General features: G+C 43.2%; 1 protein-coding gene across 1 annotated transcript in view; it reads right to left on the reverse strand.

Moving 5' to 3' along the window:
• Positions 1-17,896, reverse strand: part of LOC309560465 (cytochrome P450 2C23-like) — a 171,413-nt gene that overhangs the window by 77,450 nt on the left and 76,067 nt on the right. Inside the window, exons 6-8 of the mRNA XM_082264098.1 lie at positions 10,656-10,803; positions 6,428-6,615; positions 3,944-4,085 (exon numbers count right to left, since the gene is read on the reverse strand). Of these exons, the coding sequence (XP_082120224.1) occupies positions 3,944-4,085; positions 6,428-6,615; positions 10,656-10,803 (478 nt within the window). The remainder of the gene's footprint in view (positions 1-3,943; positions 4,086-6,427; positions 6,616-10,655; positions 10,804-17,896) is intronic.

The raw sequence follows: 17,896 nt of genomic DNA on the forward strand, positions 1-17,896 counted from the left end.
GTGAAGCCCGTTTAAAAAGATTTAATTATATAAGCCAAAAAATATACTCACAAACGTGGTATAATAAAATGCGAGACAATCTGCAGATGCTTCCGTGAACGCCGCTATCGGCGTGCATTCCACGGCCAGCCAGGAAGTGAACCGTAAGTGACGAATCCAAGGTGCCGTACCGGAAATACGTCTACGCGTTTCGCCCTCCCACTTGGGCGTTATCATAGACACTCATTTATCATATACATATATTTTTTTGGGACACATTTGCACTTTATTTATCAACTTTTTATTCACACTTGATTTATTATGTTTTTATGCAAGCGCTGTGTTAATTTGGTTATATAGGCTGTTGATTCACCCTGCCATTATGGGTGAATTTGAATTAAGTTTCTTTCCTTAGTAGGCTTGTAATTATCTTCACAATACTCTCTCTAGCATCCTATTTCCATCCACCGCTGACACCGTCCACTGACTATCCTACACTTGGTGTGGCCCCTGTCAGTTCAGGAACCTCAACACGAGTCCCTGTACTCACAATACTGTGGTCCCAGGGTCTCCAGTGTGTCCCCCTCAGTCAGCTCTCCTGGACCTCTGGGTTCAGCTCTTCTCATCCGTTCCTCCGGTCCTCAGGACGACCTCCTGCAACCGCATGCCACTGCTACAGAGGAGGAGGCAGCTGCCCCCCTCCCTCCGGATCTCCACTCTCCAGCCAAAGACCCCACAGCACATGCGCTCCTGGCTTTTATATAGTATCCCAGAATGCACAGGGGTGAGCTGCCCTCTGCCAATCATCAGGGCTGTATCGAAGCCTATGAATCCATTTGTCAGGTTTCCTCCCACTGTCCAACATGCATCCCTATTGGACCAGCATGAAACACACTCTAGACACAATGAATCGCATACTGAGCACAATGAGCAGACCTCACTAACAGATCCTGCTCTCTGGTAGGCAGAGAACAATATAGATTTACCTGCAGCTCTTCTGGTAAGCAGACAGAGCTCAAAACTATACTCTCTCACCAGCACCTACCTAGGAGGGTGCTACATCTGTTTATTCAGTTCTGATATTTACACAGCTGTGTCTCACAGCACAGTCACTCCTGACAGTCACTCCTGTGTCTAGACAGTTAAAGGAATCACAGCAGACTGAGGAGTTTATCTCTGTGATTCTGCTCTCTCCTCCTATCAGCATGCTTCTTCATTAGTACATAAGCACAGCTGTCAGCCATTAGACACATACAGCAGAGGCACAGATGAATAAACATTGATTTCTTCAGAATAAAAAAGGTAGAAATCTGCAACAAAGTTTGTTAAAATCCTTGTAATGTACATAGATCACCCAGAGGGGTTTTTTTTTTCTCAACAAAAGTGGCGTTACGCTTAAAATGCAAGCTGTAAGTCCTGAAATGGACTTGGTATCAGCCTCTTTCAGTCCCTGTACAGCAGAGCTCAGACTGGGAAAGAAAGAAAACAGCACACAAAGCCAAACAGCTGTGCTGCTGTGCTTATGTACTAATGATGGAGCATGCTGATAGGAGGAGAGAGCAGAATCACAGAGATAAAGTTCAAGTGCATGTACAGACAGGCGTCCCATTACTTTTGGCAATATAGAGTATATGTAGATCGATATTTACACTGGTGATTCTCATTCTTTCATCATCCTTAGTCATAAATAACAAACTTCTAATGACAACAGTAGTTGCTACGGCTGCAAAAATTGGAGTGCCAATTTGGTAGAAATACATTTAATAGTTATACTTAATGGAAGTGATTTACTAAAGGCAATTAGGTTGTTTTTTACTTTGCAAGGGAATTATCTCCAGAGCTTAGTGAATGAGGTGACGCTCTGTGTCAAATCATGCGCAAGCATAAATACTGTTTTTTGTTTTTATATATATATATATATATATATATATATATATATATATATATATATATATATATCTTGCATGTGATTGGGTATTTTTTGCAAAGAGGAATTTCACCACATTCACTAAACACCGAGGAAGATTCTCTTGCGTAGTAAACAGGTTATTTGCATTTGGTAAATCCACCCCATAGTCTCAGTAGATGCAAGTAATGGAAATGCAGACATTTCTTTCAAGATAATAAAAAATAATATGGGGTTAAGATGACTGTAATTAGCTAAATGGTAGAAAAAAAAACTGTGCTGGGTGCTCAGCATCAAACAAAAATCGAAATCAAAACTCCCACAGCTGCACTCACAAACAGCACGTAATACCATTGCTGAACCAAAATTAAAAAGAATACATTTCATTTTTTGAATTTGTTGGGGGATGTATGATGTTGGTACACCCATCACATTTATTTTTGACAATATTGTGATCCTTTGTATTGGGATACATATAACCAAGACCAGGGCTTTTTTTCCTCAAAGAATAAATGCAGGAACTCCCACCTCCAAGCACTGTTCCTTGGTTCCACTTCCTGCCCATCTCCCAGTATTGCCCTTTATAGAGAACACAGAACCAAGTCTCAATTTTTGGTGCCAAGTAATTTGTATGGAATTTGTCAATGATTAAAAACAATGTAGTAAAAAAAAACCCTACAGCCAGCAACAACAGATCCCCCCAACAACAATGGACCATGCACAACAAAATTCCCCCAGCACAACAATAGACCCACTAGCAACAGATCTCCACACAGCCAAAATCAATAGACCACATACTTGGGCCACAAGGGCCAAGCAAGGGAGAAAGCGGGACTTTGAAGACGCCAAGACAAAATATACAATTATATAGAAAGAATCTTTTAAAAAAGCAATACAAGTTTTAGACCCCTTTCACATGGGCAATCCGTTCCGATTCGCCTGTCATTTTTTCAGGCGGACCTGATCGGATCCTCCATGCATCCCTATGGGGTGGCGGGTGCCAGCGGAGACATCTCTGCTGACACCCGCTGCTATCCGATCTGATCCTGTCTGGGAAATCCCTATTTTCCATCTGTTTGGCGGATCGGATGAGAACAGACAGGTGGTCCATTCTCATTCGATCTTCCCATAGAGGACAGCGGGGATCTGACAGCTCCATCTCTGCACACAGCGGAGACGGAGCTGTCGTCCACCTGCTCAGCGGGAATCGGCAGATCGATCGGTGGCCCGTGTGAATGGGGCCTTATTGGTAACAAACCATATTAAAATAACCCCAAAGATGGGGGTAGATAGGAAACATATAAACATATGTATCATGTCACAACATAGACTTATCAATATGGATACACATCAAGGTGCAATCCCAAAGAATTTTGTCCAAGGCACTGACGCGTTTTGACTTGCAAGTCTTCCTCAGGGGAATACTGGACATTGAAGTCACATGAGTTTTTTCTCAATAGACCCTCCAGCAGCCAGCAATGATAGACTCCTCCCTCAACAGTAGATCTCTCTTAGCAACAACTGCCGCCCAAGTAACATAAGACCCACCCTTGGCAACAATAGATCCCCCAAAAGTAACAATAGACTTCCCCAGCAACAATAGAACCTCCCTCCATGAAAAAGTAGATACCCTCCAGCTACTATAGAACCCCCAGCAGGCAGCATCAGAAGACACTTCAGCACACCCCAGCACCCCTTACCTTTACATACATTCAGTGCTGGAGGTGCCGGAACTGCGTTCCCCCACGTTCCCACTGAAAAAAAGCCTTGACCAAGACACATTTAATTTAGTAACACAGCCCAACACTTGTATTCCTTTTAAAGATGACTGCAACAGTGATCTCGGCCTTTTTGGCAAATACCAGTGCATCAAGATGGCCAGACAAGACTTTAAAAACCAGACTGTAGCTATTCTTCTAATCAACTGATTTATACACTAGCAGAAAAATACCTCCTTATTTCTAGGGCAGCTAGGATGTCTATAAGACAAAACCATAATTCTGAGGGCTTCTGAGACCCACAAAATTCCTAGCTAAACGTACTACAGCACTTTATTACCTGCAGCAAATGGTAGAAATGCATTATGTTTCTGAAATTTGCCATTTTCATCCAAAAAATGTTTTATATTGAATTCTCCGGGAGTTTCAAATTGTGTAGGATCTCGTAAAGCTGTGGTCAACATAGGAAGCACATTGGTTCCCTGTAAATTAATGAAACAGGTATTTTACTAATAATAAATGTTGCTATCAAACTTCATTTTAATGCAAGTATATACTGAAGATCTGTTCTGTGCCCTGCCAGCACTGGCAATAACACCATAATATTAAGGCAAATTAAAACATTGAAAGGCGTTAAGGGGAATTAACCACTTGCCGACAGCCGCCCGACTATATACGGCGGCGGTTAGCCCCTCCCAGGCAAAGTGACGTACCGGTACGTCACTAGCCTGGGAGCCAATAGGGGGCGAGCACGTGCCGCCGGAGGCACGCTCCCGCCCCCGCTCTTTCCCTAAGCAGCCCGCACGTGTGACCGGCGGACCCGATGTCTGCCGGTCACTCGCGATCGTCGGGTGGAGAGGAAGAAAGGCAGGCAGCTAATGTAAACAAAGCTGCCTGTCATTCTCCCATGTGTGAAAGCACCTGCTATGTAGGACCGTTGATCTCTGCTGTTACACACACAGCCACATCCAATCACAGTTAGAAGCACGCCCCTAGGGACACACTTAGCCCCTCCCTCTCCAATAAAGTTAACCCCTTCCCTCCCATTGTAATTTGTACAGTAACAGTGCATATGTATAGCACTGATTACTGTAGTAATGTCACTGGTACCCCCAAAAGTGTCAAAAATGTCAGTCAAGGGTCCGATCTGTCCGCCCCAATGTCGCAGCCCCGCAAAAAAAATCGCAGATCGCCGCCATTACTCAGTAAAAAAAAAACAATAAAAATTACAAAAATCTTTCCCTTAGTTAGTAAACGCAATAACTTTTGCGCAAACTAATCAAAATACGCTTTTTGCGATTTTTTTTTACCAAGTCTATAGAATTGATTTACATAAGGCAAACATGATGTCTCACTTTGCATGGGAATTTTCACATGGCTAGGAATTTCCCCTTAGTCTGGTGAATAAGGTGAAGCTCTGCTGATTCTCATCATCCAATCATGTGCAAGTAAGAGAAAATTTATATATATATATATATATATATTCTTGCACGTGATTAGGTGTCTTTGTAAAGTGAATTTTCACCATATTCACCAAACTAAAGGACAATCCCCAATCCCCTTGCCAAATGATCAGTCTGCTTGCTTTTAGTAAATCAACCCTTTTGGGTCTGCTGACTCATTGAAAGCAATGCACTCCCTCTGTGCGTTTGATAAATTATTTTAAAAACTTTTTTAGCAGTTAGGGAGTTTAATTATACTGACTAATCTACCCTTCCCCCTAATAATAATCTACAAAACAAGGAAAAGCAATCATTTAAAATTTGAATGTGATGTAAAAAATGTAATTTGATGTAAACACTGTACTAATAACAAATATATGCACTCATAGTGGAAGAAAAGCCTAAATGTAACTCTTTTTAAAAATGCCATTCCCTTTATCTATCCTGCCTAATCTGTATAAGAAAGAAGATCAGTGTACTTACCTGTTTTTAATCGACTCCCATCCGTTCATGCAGAATCTCTGGCTCCCCTGTATCAGAGAGCGTCTGCTGCAGGGGAGAAGAGCCTAGGAGTGATGTCACGGCTCCAAGGATTGGGAGCCATTGTCGGGTGCTCCCTCACACAGAGCTGCAGGATCAAGTAACCAGAGCGGAGCAGATTAAAAATGGGTAAGTACACCATGTTTTTTATACTAGCTCTACAGGTTAGCAAGGAGGAGGTGGGAGGGAACATTTTTAAGAATAGTTACAGTTCGGCTTAAAAACATACACTTTTATTTCCCTTTTAACATTCATACAGTAGATGATTTCTTTTATTGGCTCATAATGCAAATTCTGCTTTAAAACCTATCTCCATCCAAAATATTTAATTTTTATTTTGGATGAAATGAGAAAGGGTTAGAGCTTCTGTAAGGTTTTAAACTCTGTCTAAGTCCTTGTTAGAAAGATGTCTCCTCACTTCCAGTCAGGACAAGAGATGGCTAGGGGGCAAAAAGGCACAACAAAAACACACTTTAAGTAGAAAGGGAATTTCTGGCAACACCTTCATTGTTGCTTTTGCCTTTTTATGACAACTGAACTCCTCAACTTCTTGCATGGGCATTACTGGAAGTGTGAGAAACTTTCCCCTATAGGGCCGCCCACAGGCAGAGATAAAATCCAGAAATTGCAGCCCTGCCCCACTCTATCCAAAATTAAAACAAATGGCTGGAAATAGGTTTTGCCAGTGTTGTTGAAAACCCTCTAAACCCAGAAATTTGGAGATGGAATAAAAAAAAAAAGGTTGCATGTAATTGAGTTCTAGGCCAGTAGACTGTAGGCCTTTTTTTCAGAGTTTATTCTGAATTATTTATGAGCAGTCCTCATGGAAAAAGGACACTTACCTTAGGAATGTAGTAACCATGGAAAATAATATCTCTGTTGGTAGCTCTGGGAAAACCCATTGGAAAGATGTCACTGTACCTCTGAATCTCATGAACAAGAGCATTCATATATGGCATCTTGCTCCGATCCTCTGCTTTAGGTTCTCGGGTTTGGCCAATCACTTGTTCAATTTCTTCATGAAGCTTATCTATAAAGTATCCCCAGAAAAATAATAGAAGTACTGAATTTTCATTTTTAATTTTTTGTTGCCCTCTTTACTGAGCATTTTCATGTGTCATACAGTATTTGGCAATTTTGGATTCAGATGAGAAGAAATTGTTCCTTCTTTTTCATAGTGGTCTAAAACCAAGATAGGAAGATAACTTCCTTTTCCTGCTTGACTATAGCTAAGTAGATTTTTTGCTTTTTATCTAAGCTACTGTTGCCACTAGCTCAAATTAGTTCTACATATCTTCTTCTCTAGAATTCTCTAAATGATGCACAGTACAGACTTGTATCTTTTAGTGAATTCTCTATGGGGATATATGGAGAACTCACAGACCATTGAGACTAAAGCAACAAGTGGTACAAAGCAGATGATCAAAAAACACAAACTGCAAGACAACCGCAAAAATCTATACATAGGGGGTTGATTTACTAATAGCCAATCAATTCTTTGATTAAAGATAGACCTTTACAATATCCCTTCTTACAGAACCTATTTATTAGAACATTGTATTAATACAATATATTCGACATGTCATAACTTAAATAATCAAAAAGCATCTATAAACTTTGGGCTACACCTCAGTGGCTAAAAACAGCAGGTGGTAGCCAGCCAAATGACCATTTTGTCACACAGACCCCATAGCACTAACATGAACGGTCTACCTAATCATGAATAAGCTAAATCGATAGGTTTGATGTACTAAAGGCAACCAGACTGATTACTTTGCAAGTGAATTAAACGTAAAGCTTAGTGAATGAGGTGAAGCTCCACTAACTTCCATCATTCAATCGTGTGGTGTTTATTTTTTAATTTATAATTACGAAATTTGGTTGGAATTTTGTTTTCCAGGCACTAAATTAGAGAAAGACAGAAGTCTTTTTTGTAAGAGGTGAGGACTATTAAGCAAGATGAGGACTACTAAGCAAGAAAAGAGGGTTCCATTCAATTTGGTATACACACACAAGCATATTGGGCGCTAGACTGATACCTCTCCATCTGGATAAAGTGTCCCTAGCTGGAACAGGATATGATCCCAAGGAATGACACTTATCAGGGCAGTCTCAAAGTGACCATTGAGATGGTAGGAAAAAGACATGAGAACAAAAACACCAGCAGGCGCTCCTTAAGAACCACATAAATCCCATTTATGGATGAAAGGAGTATACAGGGCTGATGGCAAGATAAATTCCAAAGCACAATAACACAAGTTGGCCAGATGTCCAATGAAAAGTCGAACGTTTATTCCAAACTAGTTAAAACATAAAAAACATGACTGGATATTAGGCAGCATTACTAGCGGTTGAGTAGGCACGGGCCTACAGCAGAAGGAATATGCCGGAAGACCCAGATGGAAAAGGAGATCCTTGATTAGGCCGGGGGACCCATATATAAAAGGAGATCCTTGAGTATGCCAGGGGGACCCAGATGGAAAGGAGATCCTGGTTGGGAAGCCACCTGCCACGGCCAAACAGCAGGGGATTCACATCACCGGAAGTGATGTCATTGGAACCCGGAGATCATCGGAATGCTAGAGAGGCTAGTAAGTTGAGCCAGTTTCCAGGACTACATGTTTCAGGGCATGCCCCTTTATCAAACTCTCCCAACCAAGATCTCCTTTCCATCTGGGTCCCCTGGCATAATCAAGCATTTCCTTTGCCATCTGGGTCCCCGGTATATTCCTCCTGCTGTAGACCCGTGCCTGCTCAACTATTGGGAATGCTGCTTAATATCCAGTCACATTTCTAACAGTGGAACAAACTTTTGACTTTTCATTGGACACCTGGCCTTTGGTGCTATTGGGCTCTTGATTTCATCTTGCTATTAGCCCTGTATTCAACTTTCATTCATAAACTGGATTAATGTGGTTCTTCAGGAGCGCCTGCTGGTGTTTTGCTCTCACGCTCATATGTGGGCCAAGGGGGATTATTTGCTAAACACAAATAGGTTGTTTATTTTGCAATGGAATTTTCCCTTAATTTAGAGAAAGTGTTAAAATAGGATACCCATCATGTGCAAGGAAAATTAAAAATAAAAACAAGATTTTTTTCTTGCACGTTTCTATGATGGAAATCAGCAGAGCTTCGCCACATTCACTAAACTAAGATAATATTCCCTTGTATAGTGAACAGCCTGTTTTCCTTTAGTTAATTGACCACAACATATCTCAGAAGCACATGAAAGAATGCTGCATTTGACTCTTAGGCTCCATGCACACAGGGAGTGAGAAAAAACGAGCTGCAGAGCCACTTCTAACACCAGGAAAAAGCAGCTGTAAAAACGTGCTTTTAGTAGCTGTATTCATTGGCGTTATTGCACGTTTGGCCACATTGGCTTTTCGCAGCGTTTTTCTGCCTCCATTCAAAATCAATGGTTGCCTAGGAGCCGTCTTTGATACGGCTTTCAGCCCATTGATTTGAATGGAAGTCGCATCACAAGTCGGATCAGGATGATCCGACTTGTGGTGCAACTTATGCTCTGAGGATCTTGAGGGGAATGGCGTGGAGTCCCCCCCAAAAATCCATTCCATACCCTTATCCGAGCATGCATCCCGGCAGGTCAGGAAAGGGGAGGGGACGAGCGAGCCGCCCCACACCCCCTGGACCATACCAGGCCACACGCCCTCAACATGGGTGCTTGGTGGGTGGGTGCTTTGGGGCAGAGGGAGCTCTGCACGCCCCGCCCCAAAGCACCTTGTCCCCATGTTGATGAGGACAAGGGCCTCTTCCCGACAACCCTGGGCAGTGGTTGTGGGGGTCTGTGGGCAGGGGGCTTATCGGAATCTGGACCCCCCCTGTAACAAGGGTCCCCCCAGATCTCGGACCACCTCCCTATGTGAATGGGTATGGGGTACATTGTACCCCTACCCATTCACCCCATAAAAGGCAGTGTATGTAAATAATGACAGGAGACGTTTTGAGAAGTCCTTCATTAAAAAATTTTCCTCTGGTCTTCTCCCCTCTGTTCTTTTTCCTCCGTTCTTCTTCCTCTGGTCTTTTCCCCTCTGGTCTTCTTCTTCCTCCGGTCTCCTCCGACGATGTCTCCGGTGATTATGCCGGCTCCGGTCTATGCAGCTTGTTATATAGCCATTAGGGGGGTGGCCTCCCGGTGACATCACTCGGAGACCCCGTCCCCACTGCCTTTTAAAGGGTGAATGGGTAGGGGGTACAATGTACCCCCTACCCATTCACATAGGGAGGGGGTGCGAGATCTGGGGGGCCCCCTTGTTACAGGGGGCATCCAAATTCCAATAAGCCCCCTGCCCACAGACCCCCACAACCACCGCCCAGGGTTGTCAGGAAGAGGCCCTTATCCTCATCAACATGGGGACAAGGGGCTCTGGGGTGGGGGGTGCAGAGCTCCACCTGCCCCAAAGCACCCCCCCATGTTGAGGGTGTGGCCTGGTATGGTCCAGGGGGGGTGGGGCCGCTCGCTCGTCCCCACCCCTTTCCTGACCTGCCGGGCTGCATGCTCGGATAAGGGTCTGGTACGGATTTTGGGGGGGACCCCATGCCATTTTTTCGGTGTGGGGCTCCCCTTAAAATCCATACCAGACCCAAGGGCCTTGTTTGGAACCTGGGGGGACCCCCACACCGTTTTTTTCCCATTTTGGCGTGGAGTTCCCCCTCAAGATCCTCAGAGCACAAGTCACACCACAAGTCGGATCAATAGGCTCCTATAGGGAACCATTGATTTTCACATAAAAAAACCCCAAAAAACGTATAACGTAGCTTAACGCTGTATAAACAGCGTTAAGCAACATTAATCAGCCTTTAACAACGTCAGACGTTTTTACAGCTCTGACGCTGATTATCAGAATGCATAGGCCCTGGGTTTTTTTTGCAGCTTTAAAACGCCTATGCCACTTGGAGCTTCTAAAAGCCTGTGTGTGCATGAGGCCATAGAATAATATGAAGGGGCGTTTTTAAGCAGCAAAAAAAACATGTCTGACGCTCCTAAAAGCAGCTGCAAAAATGCCCTGTGTGCATGGGGCCTTATTGATATGACACTGGGTATGGTACCTTGTAGGTCAGGATGCTTTATCAGTATTAAGTATCCAAAGTTTACAGTGACTGAAGTACTTTCAATTCCTCCTAAGAACATATCGTAGATTGACGATTTCAGGTTGCTTACAGTAAATGGTGTTTTTACACCGACATTCTTTTCCTCCTGTAAAGGAAAATAGAGAGTAGGTGATGGAGAGAAAGAGAAGGAGAATTTTAGAACTAAAATTTTTACCATATTGTGCTGCCATTTTAAAATTTAGACAGTGCTAGGTCAGTTTATGTACTTATGGAGCCCGCTAGTGTGTTTTCTGTATTGTGTTCAGGGAGTTAAAGTAGATGAAAACACAACTTGAATGGCATTAGTTTGTATTTTCTTGTCAAATTTGCTTTATTGAGTTTTAACATTTTATACAAGGAGGTTCAGATGCAACAATAAAACAGTAACATCATAAAGTACGGGTGTAAAAATAGAAACAGATGCAAAGTATAGCACTGCCCCCTTGAGGGCTGCTGAATTTCTCACCTTTTTGGGTCCCTCTGGGTTACCGGTAGCAACTGCATGCAGAAACTTAACACTTTACTTCCGGCTCAGTCAATGAACAGTCTAGGGGTTGTTGTTTTTATTTTATATATTGAGATTGGGAGAAGGGAAAAGTGGTATACTCCGGAACTTGAACTATTCACAATTCTGAGGACTTCTATCTGAAGATGCAGCCAGGCTGCGAATTTCACATTGCCACTAGATGAATTGTAGATACTGAGTCTATGAACAAAAGTCTTGGTTGCACACTATCTTCAGGGTACTCGCCTAGCACCCCATTTCACTCCACCAGCTGACACCTGTCCTCTGACTACTCTACTTCAGGGTGGCCCCCTTCCTGGCAAGGCCCTTAGACACTATCCCCTGTACTCACGATGCTGTTTTTCCAAGTTCTCCAGTGTCTCAACCCCTCTAGTCAGCTCTTCTGGACCCTGGACCTCTGGGTTCAGCTCCTTCCTTCTGGCTCACCAAGTCGATTGCCTGTGACCATACACCAACTGCTGCAGAAAAGGAGGCAGCCGCCAGCCTCCTTCCAGGGACTCTGCTCACCAGTCAAAGACCCAGAGCACATGTGCTCCTGGCTTTTATACCACACCCCACAATGCAACGAGACAGCAGTCTGTGCCAATCACTGGGGCTGTATCAAAGCCTGTGTACCCATTGGTCAGGTTTCCTCCACTGTCCAGCATGCCTCCCTATTGGACCAGTGGGGACACTCCCCAGACCGGATGAATCACACACTGAGCACCATGAGCAGACCTAACTCACAGATCCTGCTCCCTGTTAGGTAAAGAGCAATATAGATTTTGCCTGCTGATCCTCTGATAGGCAGACAGAGCCAAAACTATACTCTCTACCTAGCACCTACCCCCTGCCAAAAGAACCATGGCTCAGGGCAGCCGCCCTCTACAAAAATTATTTTCTCAAAAGTTCCTTAGCGAGTATCCCGCAAGCCTGGAAATGGGGAAAAGGAAAAATAACAAATATACACAGTCAATTGACAATAAATTACGTGAAAAAATAGATATATATCTCTGCTGTACAATATTCACAAAAGGCATTTACACACAATAGGTGCATTTAACTCAATGCACCCCCTGCCAAACAAAAATCTGCTTGAGCAGGTAAAAGAGGTCATCCTGTCTGACTAACTAACTACAATATATTAACACAACACAATTGGTAAATGGTAAAGGGGTTAGCCAGACCCGGAAATCCAGTGCAAGCCTGCAAAGGAAAATGTAAGTTAGGCACATTATGATTAGGACTATCTGAACCAGTGAGACTGCCCTCTCCTCAGAGGTGACCTTCTCACTGGACAATCTCTATCTTACACATTCACGTAGAAGTCACTCCTGACATGTCAGCGTTCAATGATTATTCCTGGAACAGGTAACACCCAAATCCTATCAAGCTATCTACCTGACTATGTGTCACATTTTGTGACTGAAATAGGCACAGTCCCTTTTTAGTACCCGGGCACTGACTCGCCTCCTATTTCAGTCAAGCCCACAAATTCACAAAGACACGTGGAGTCCATCGCACTGATGTTCACAGTGTCCTTTCCACCTGTGGCACCTGAGGCAACATGTCTTCTTTTAGGATAAGTTGTTTGCTGGAGCCTGAGCAAACTTGTCTGACTTGTGAGGGTTACCAGTCTCTTCAGGGGCCCTTTTCACTTTTGGCATCCCCCTTTCTCCAGAGACATTAAGCGACTAACTGCTCTCCTGAGGTAGCAACTTCTATCAAGTCCTTCCGACTGGCCCAACAGGATCTTCGCAAAGTGTCCTTTTAATAAAGTCTCCTTGTAAAGAAATCCTCCTAATCTGTTACTTTTCTCTTTCCGTTGACCCGATGGCCCAAAGAATCTTCATTGAGCAAGATCAAATGACTACTAGAGTCCTTATTTAACAAGAGTCTCTTTGTGAAGTTAGAGGGTCGGCCCCCTTTGATGAAATCACCCAGTGGTGGCAGTTTTGCTGCTATGTAGCGTCTATAATACTGAGCAGATATATCATCAAAGGTCTAGATCTGGCTATGAGTATTAACCATTTCTGGTACAAGAAGAATTATTATGTACAAGCGTAGCCAACATGTTCATGAGTAAGTGGGAGGAAGAACAAATTTACCACATCCCAAGACATGAGTTAAAATTCTACCGTCGCTACATAGACGACATACTACTGATCTGGAATGGAACCACTGAGTCACTACAAGAATTCATGGATGACATTAATTACAACAGATATGGAATAACCTTTACAGGAGAGTGGAACCACAGGGAAGTCAACTATTTGGACCTTCATCTATTTAAAGCAGACAACAAAATAGGAACAAAAACATTTTTAAAACAAACTGATAGGAACGGATATATTCCAACTAACAGCTGTCACCATCCGAAATGGATTGGAAACATCCCTAAGGGACAGCTACTAAGGATTAAAAGAAACTGTAGCAATCTCAAAGACTATGATGAACAAGCTGACATCCTCATTGGAAGATTCCTTGAGAAGGGATACAACAAGAGGGAACTTGAAAACCTAAAAAGGAATATAGGAAATATGGAAAGAGACCCTCTACTAACAAATAGGAAGAAAGAAAGCAACAATGATATGGAAGGACTTAGTAGGCAACATCTTACTACTACAGAGTCCTCCTTTTTATACAATCAATGTGGTATTAATAGTTTTTGACACACTAGCTCCTTGTATCAGGTGGTGCTTTAGCCTATATCCCGGGAGCTGCGATGTATTAAGAGGGAGGCCCCGCCCCCTTGCTGTCCCCGCCCCTTCCCCACTTTGGGAGGAGCGGGTCCACCTTTACATCGGCGTCATGCCGCACCTTCAGCGCCGTACGTATCTTCACTGACGTGCCCACGCTGGTACGTGCCGTCATATCTGCGGGACGGAGAGGTCCGCTTCTCAGCGTTCCTCTCCTACACGTGATGACGGCTGCCTAGGCTCTGTTAGACCTATTTATACCCGCCACATGACGTTAGGGTCCCTCTTTTGCTGCCAGCCACGGAGTTACCTGACAGGTGAGCCACCAAAACAATTTTCCCACCATTCCTCTCACGGTTTCATCCTCTCCCCCACCCACTCTCCACAGCTGAGCACCCCACTTTGACTCTTCATTCACTTTCACTCCTTACATCATCTTACCCCTGTCATCACACATTACTACCTCATCTTCTGCTATCACCTTTTGGCCTTTGGGCTTCCCCTCTCCCCTCCCCCCCCTCTCCCTCCTCCTTCCCCTTCTCCCCCCCCCTTCCTCCCTTTTCTCCTTCCCTTCCTCCCTCTCCCCCCTTCCCCATTTCTTCCTCCTTCCTTCTTTTTTCCCCCTTCCCCCTCTTTCTCCCATTCATTTTCCCTCTCTCACACTCCCTTCACCCCTATTTGGCTAAACCCCCCCACCCCCTTAAATATCTATCACACTAGCCCTTCCTACCTGACATAAAATCACATATGCTTTTTCATTATTGGTAGCCCATACGCTACACCTTGATTACTTTGCTACTTATATATACACAACAGGTATGGAAGGTCCTCTATCACATACACACTTGCCTGCCATGGACCCCCCTCTCTGGCTGCTGTCATATTGGGACCCTTCAGCTCCCGGGTTAGACGTGACGCACCGCTGCCATACAGGATTGCATCTTTGCTATTTGAGCTCCGTTGATTTGTGAGTATACAGTACTCCCTTGAGCTCCCATTTTTTTTACTGAATTCTCTTTATTCTAATTCCATCCTTACTGCAGACTTTAATATATTTCTATTTTTTATAGAGATACCTTGAACGCATTGGTCTCTGAGGAAGGGAGATGTTGCTCCCGAAACACGTCAGAGCACAATGTACATTCTAATATCTCATAGTATCAATTATGGTATTTTTCATCAAGAGGATACACCAAGATGCCTACCAAAATTTGTGAATATATCATTCATGTTATATGTCATTCATATTTGAGCCATTGAGCTATATCATGTGCCTTTGAGCATATATTGCCATGTTTGTTTACAATGCAATAAAATTTAATGTTGTTTTATTTATATACTGTGCATGTCATCATTTCCAGCCACTGAGCACGTACCTCATACAAAGTCCCGCGGGCCATTTTTCTTGTTTTGATGATATGGAACTAGTGTTTGTCACGGGTTTCAGCAGACAGTATAAAGAGTTTGAAAAAGTCATTAGAAAACATTGGGGTATACTCAAATCACATACAACTCTGAAAAAGATTCTACCAAAAGGCCCCAGATTTATTTATAGGAAAGCGCCCAACTTTGGAACAAACTGGTCCACAACGTGGTCGAACCACAAGAGAAATTAACATATGTCCAGAAATAAAAGGCTTCTACAGATGTCAGACATGTCTAGCCTGTAAAAGAAGCAGGAAGCAACCACAGAGGAAACACTCCTTCAAATCCACGGTGATGGGTAAGGAATATTAAAATCAGGGAACTCACGTAACCTATGTTTTGGAATGTCCATGTAAATTACAATACGTGGGAAGAACTACAAGGCCCCTGCATGTGAGGATACAGGAACCCAACAACATCAAGAAAGGTTTCCTAAAACACAGTGTGTCAAGACATTTTATGGAAACCCATGCAAGAGATCCAGGATTATTGACCTTTTATGAGATTGATAGAATTAAAGACCATTGGAGAGGAACAAATAAAAGGATCAAGGTATCCCAAAACGAAACCAAATAGATTTTCTTACTGAATACCCTCCAACCAGAAGGCCTTAACCTTGATATAGACTTGAACTGCTTCTAAAGTGATCCATAATCGGAGGCACAACGGTTTGTACCTCCTGGATCAGACAAGGGGTACTATGTAGCATCCCTCCAATAACAAGGGATATTGACCCATAACAATTATAGATATAACCATATGGATCATAAACCTAAATCTATGGGCAAGATCTCCCTTTGAATATATATGGTATTTTTAGACACAGAAATTGACATACATAATTTGATATGGTGGCATAGAGGACCATATGCATAAAAGACAATATATCTCTTTGTAGACACAGTATTTTAATATACATAGGGGATACCCATGTTAACACCCCCCTCCTTTTTATATGTGAGTGCAATCACCCCCTTTTAACAAAAAAAACTGGAAAATTGGGCGTGCAAAATAATTCAGCCCCCTTAACCACTTAAGCCCCGGAAGATTTTACCCCCTTCCTGACCAGGGGGTATTTTGCGATTCGGCACTGCGTGACATTAACGGACAATTGCGTGGTCGTGCGACGCTGTACCCAAATGAATTTGACGTCCTTTTTTTCCCACAAACAGAGCTTTCTTTTGGTGGCATTTGATCATCTGTGCGATTTTTTGATCATGCGCTATAAACAAAAAAAGTGCGACAATTTTGCAAAAATAACAATATTTTCACATTTTTTTATATGAAATCCCCCCCCCCCAAAAAATGTAAAAATCAAATTTTTTTTTAATTTTTGGCCAATTTGTTTTCTGCTACCTTGATTGGTTTGCGCAAAAGTTATTGCGTTTACTAAGGGAAAGATTTTTGTCATTTTTGTTGTTTTTTTTTTAACGAGTAATGGCGGCGATCTGCGGGGTTTTTTTTGCAGTAATGCGACATTGCGGCGGACAGATAGGACCCTTGACTGACATTTTTGACACTTTTGGGGGTACCAGTGACATTACTACAGTAATCAGTGCTATACATATGCACTGTTACTGTAAAAATGACACTGGGAGGGAAGGGGTTAACTTTATTGGAGAGGGAGGGGTTAAGTGTGTCCCTAGGGGCGTGTATCTAACGGTCATTGGATGTTGCTGTGTGTGTAACAGCACAGATCAATGGTCCTACATAGCAGGACGAGTGATCTGAGCTTTTACACAGGGGAGAATGACAGGCAGCTTTGTTTACATTAGCCGCCTGCCTTTCTCCTTCTCTACCCGATGATCGCGAGTGACCGATGTCCGCCGGTCACACGCGCGGGCTTCGTCGGGTACGAGCGGGGGTGGGAGCGCGCCTCCGGCGGCGCGCGATCGCCCCCTATTCGCTCCCAAGCTAGTGACGTGCATGCAATAACACACCTGGGCTTTTTTTTTTTGGCACAGGCGTTTTTTTGGGCATTTTTTTGGGGTCTTTGGAGGCAGGCAAAACATCTGAACTTCTGTATAGGGGTATATATACACACACACTTATATGTATTATACACATACACACATATAGGTGTGATAGGAGCGGAGCCATATGCCTGTTAATTATTTCATTAGCGCAAGCATAGTGTTCTGCTCTTTTCACACCTATATATGTGTAGGTGTATATATACATACATGTGTGTGTGTATATATACCCCTATACACAAGTTCAGATGTCATGCCTGACTCCAAACATGTCCTCAAAAAAGCCCAATAAACGCCTGCAGCAAAAAGCAGGCTGACCGACGAGAAGCCATATCCCTGTTCTATAAGTCACCTAAGAGAAACGATCTTTTCTCTATAGCAGTCACCCTGAAATGGAAGAGTTTGGTCACCCTGCCATAGCAGTCAGTGTCAGCTCACCCTACACTACACTAAGGTCACCCTGGCACTTAACACTTTCCCTACAGAAACTAGATTTTTGAAGCTAACTATAGTGGAAAATAGCACCCTAACTACACAAGATATCCCTTTCCTCACACTAATAATTGCTAAATGACACTTTTGAAGCAGAAGTAACAG

This window comes from Pelophylax lessonae (assembly GCF_965119305.1).
Source record: "Pelophylax lessonae genome assembly, chromosome: 7".
Lineage (NCBI taxonomy): Eukaryota > Metazoa > Chordata > Amphibia > Anura > Ranidae > Pelophylax > Pelophylax lessonae.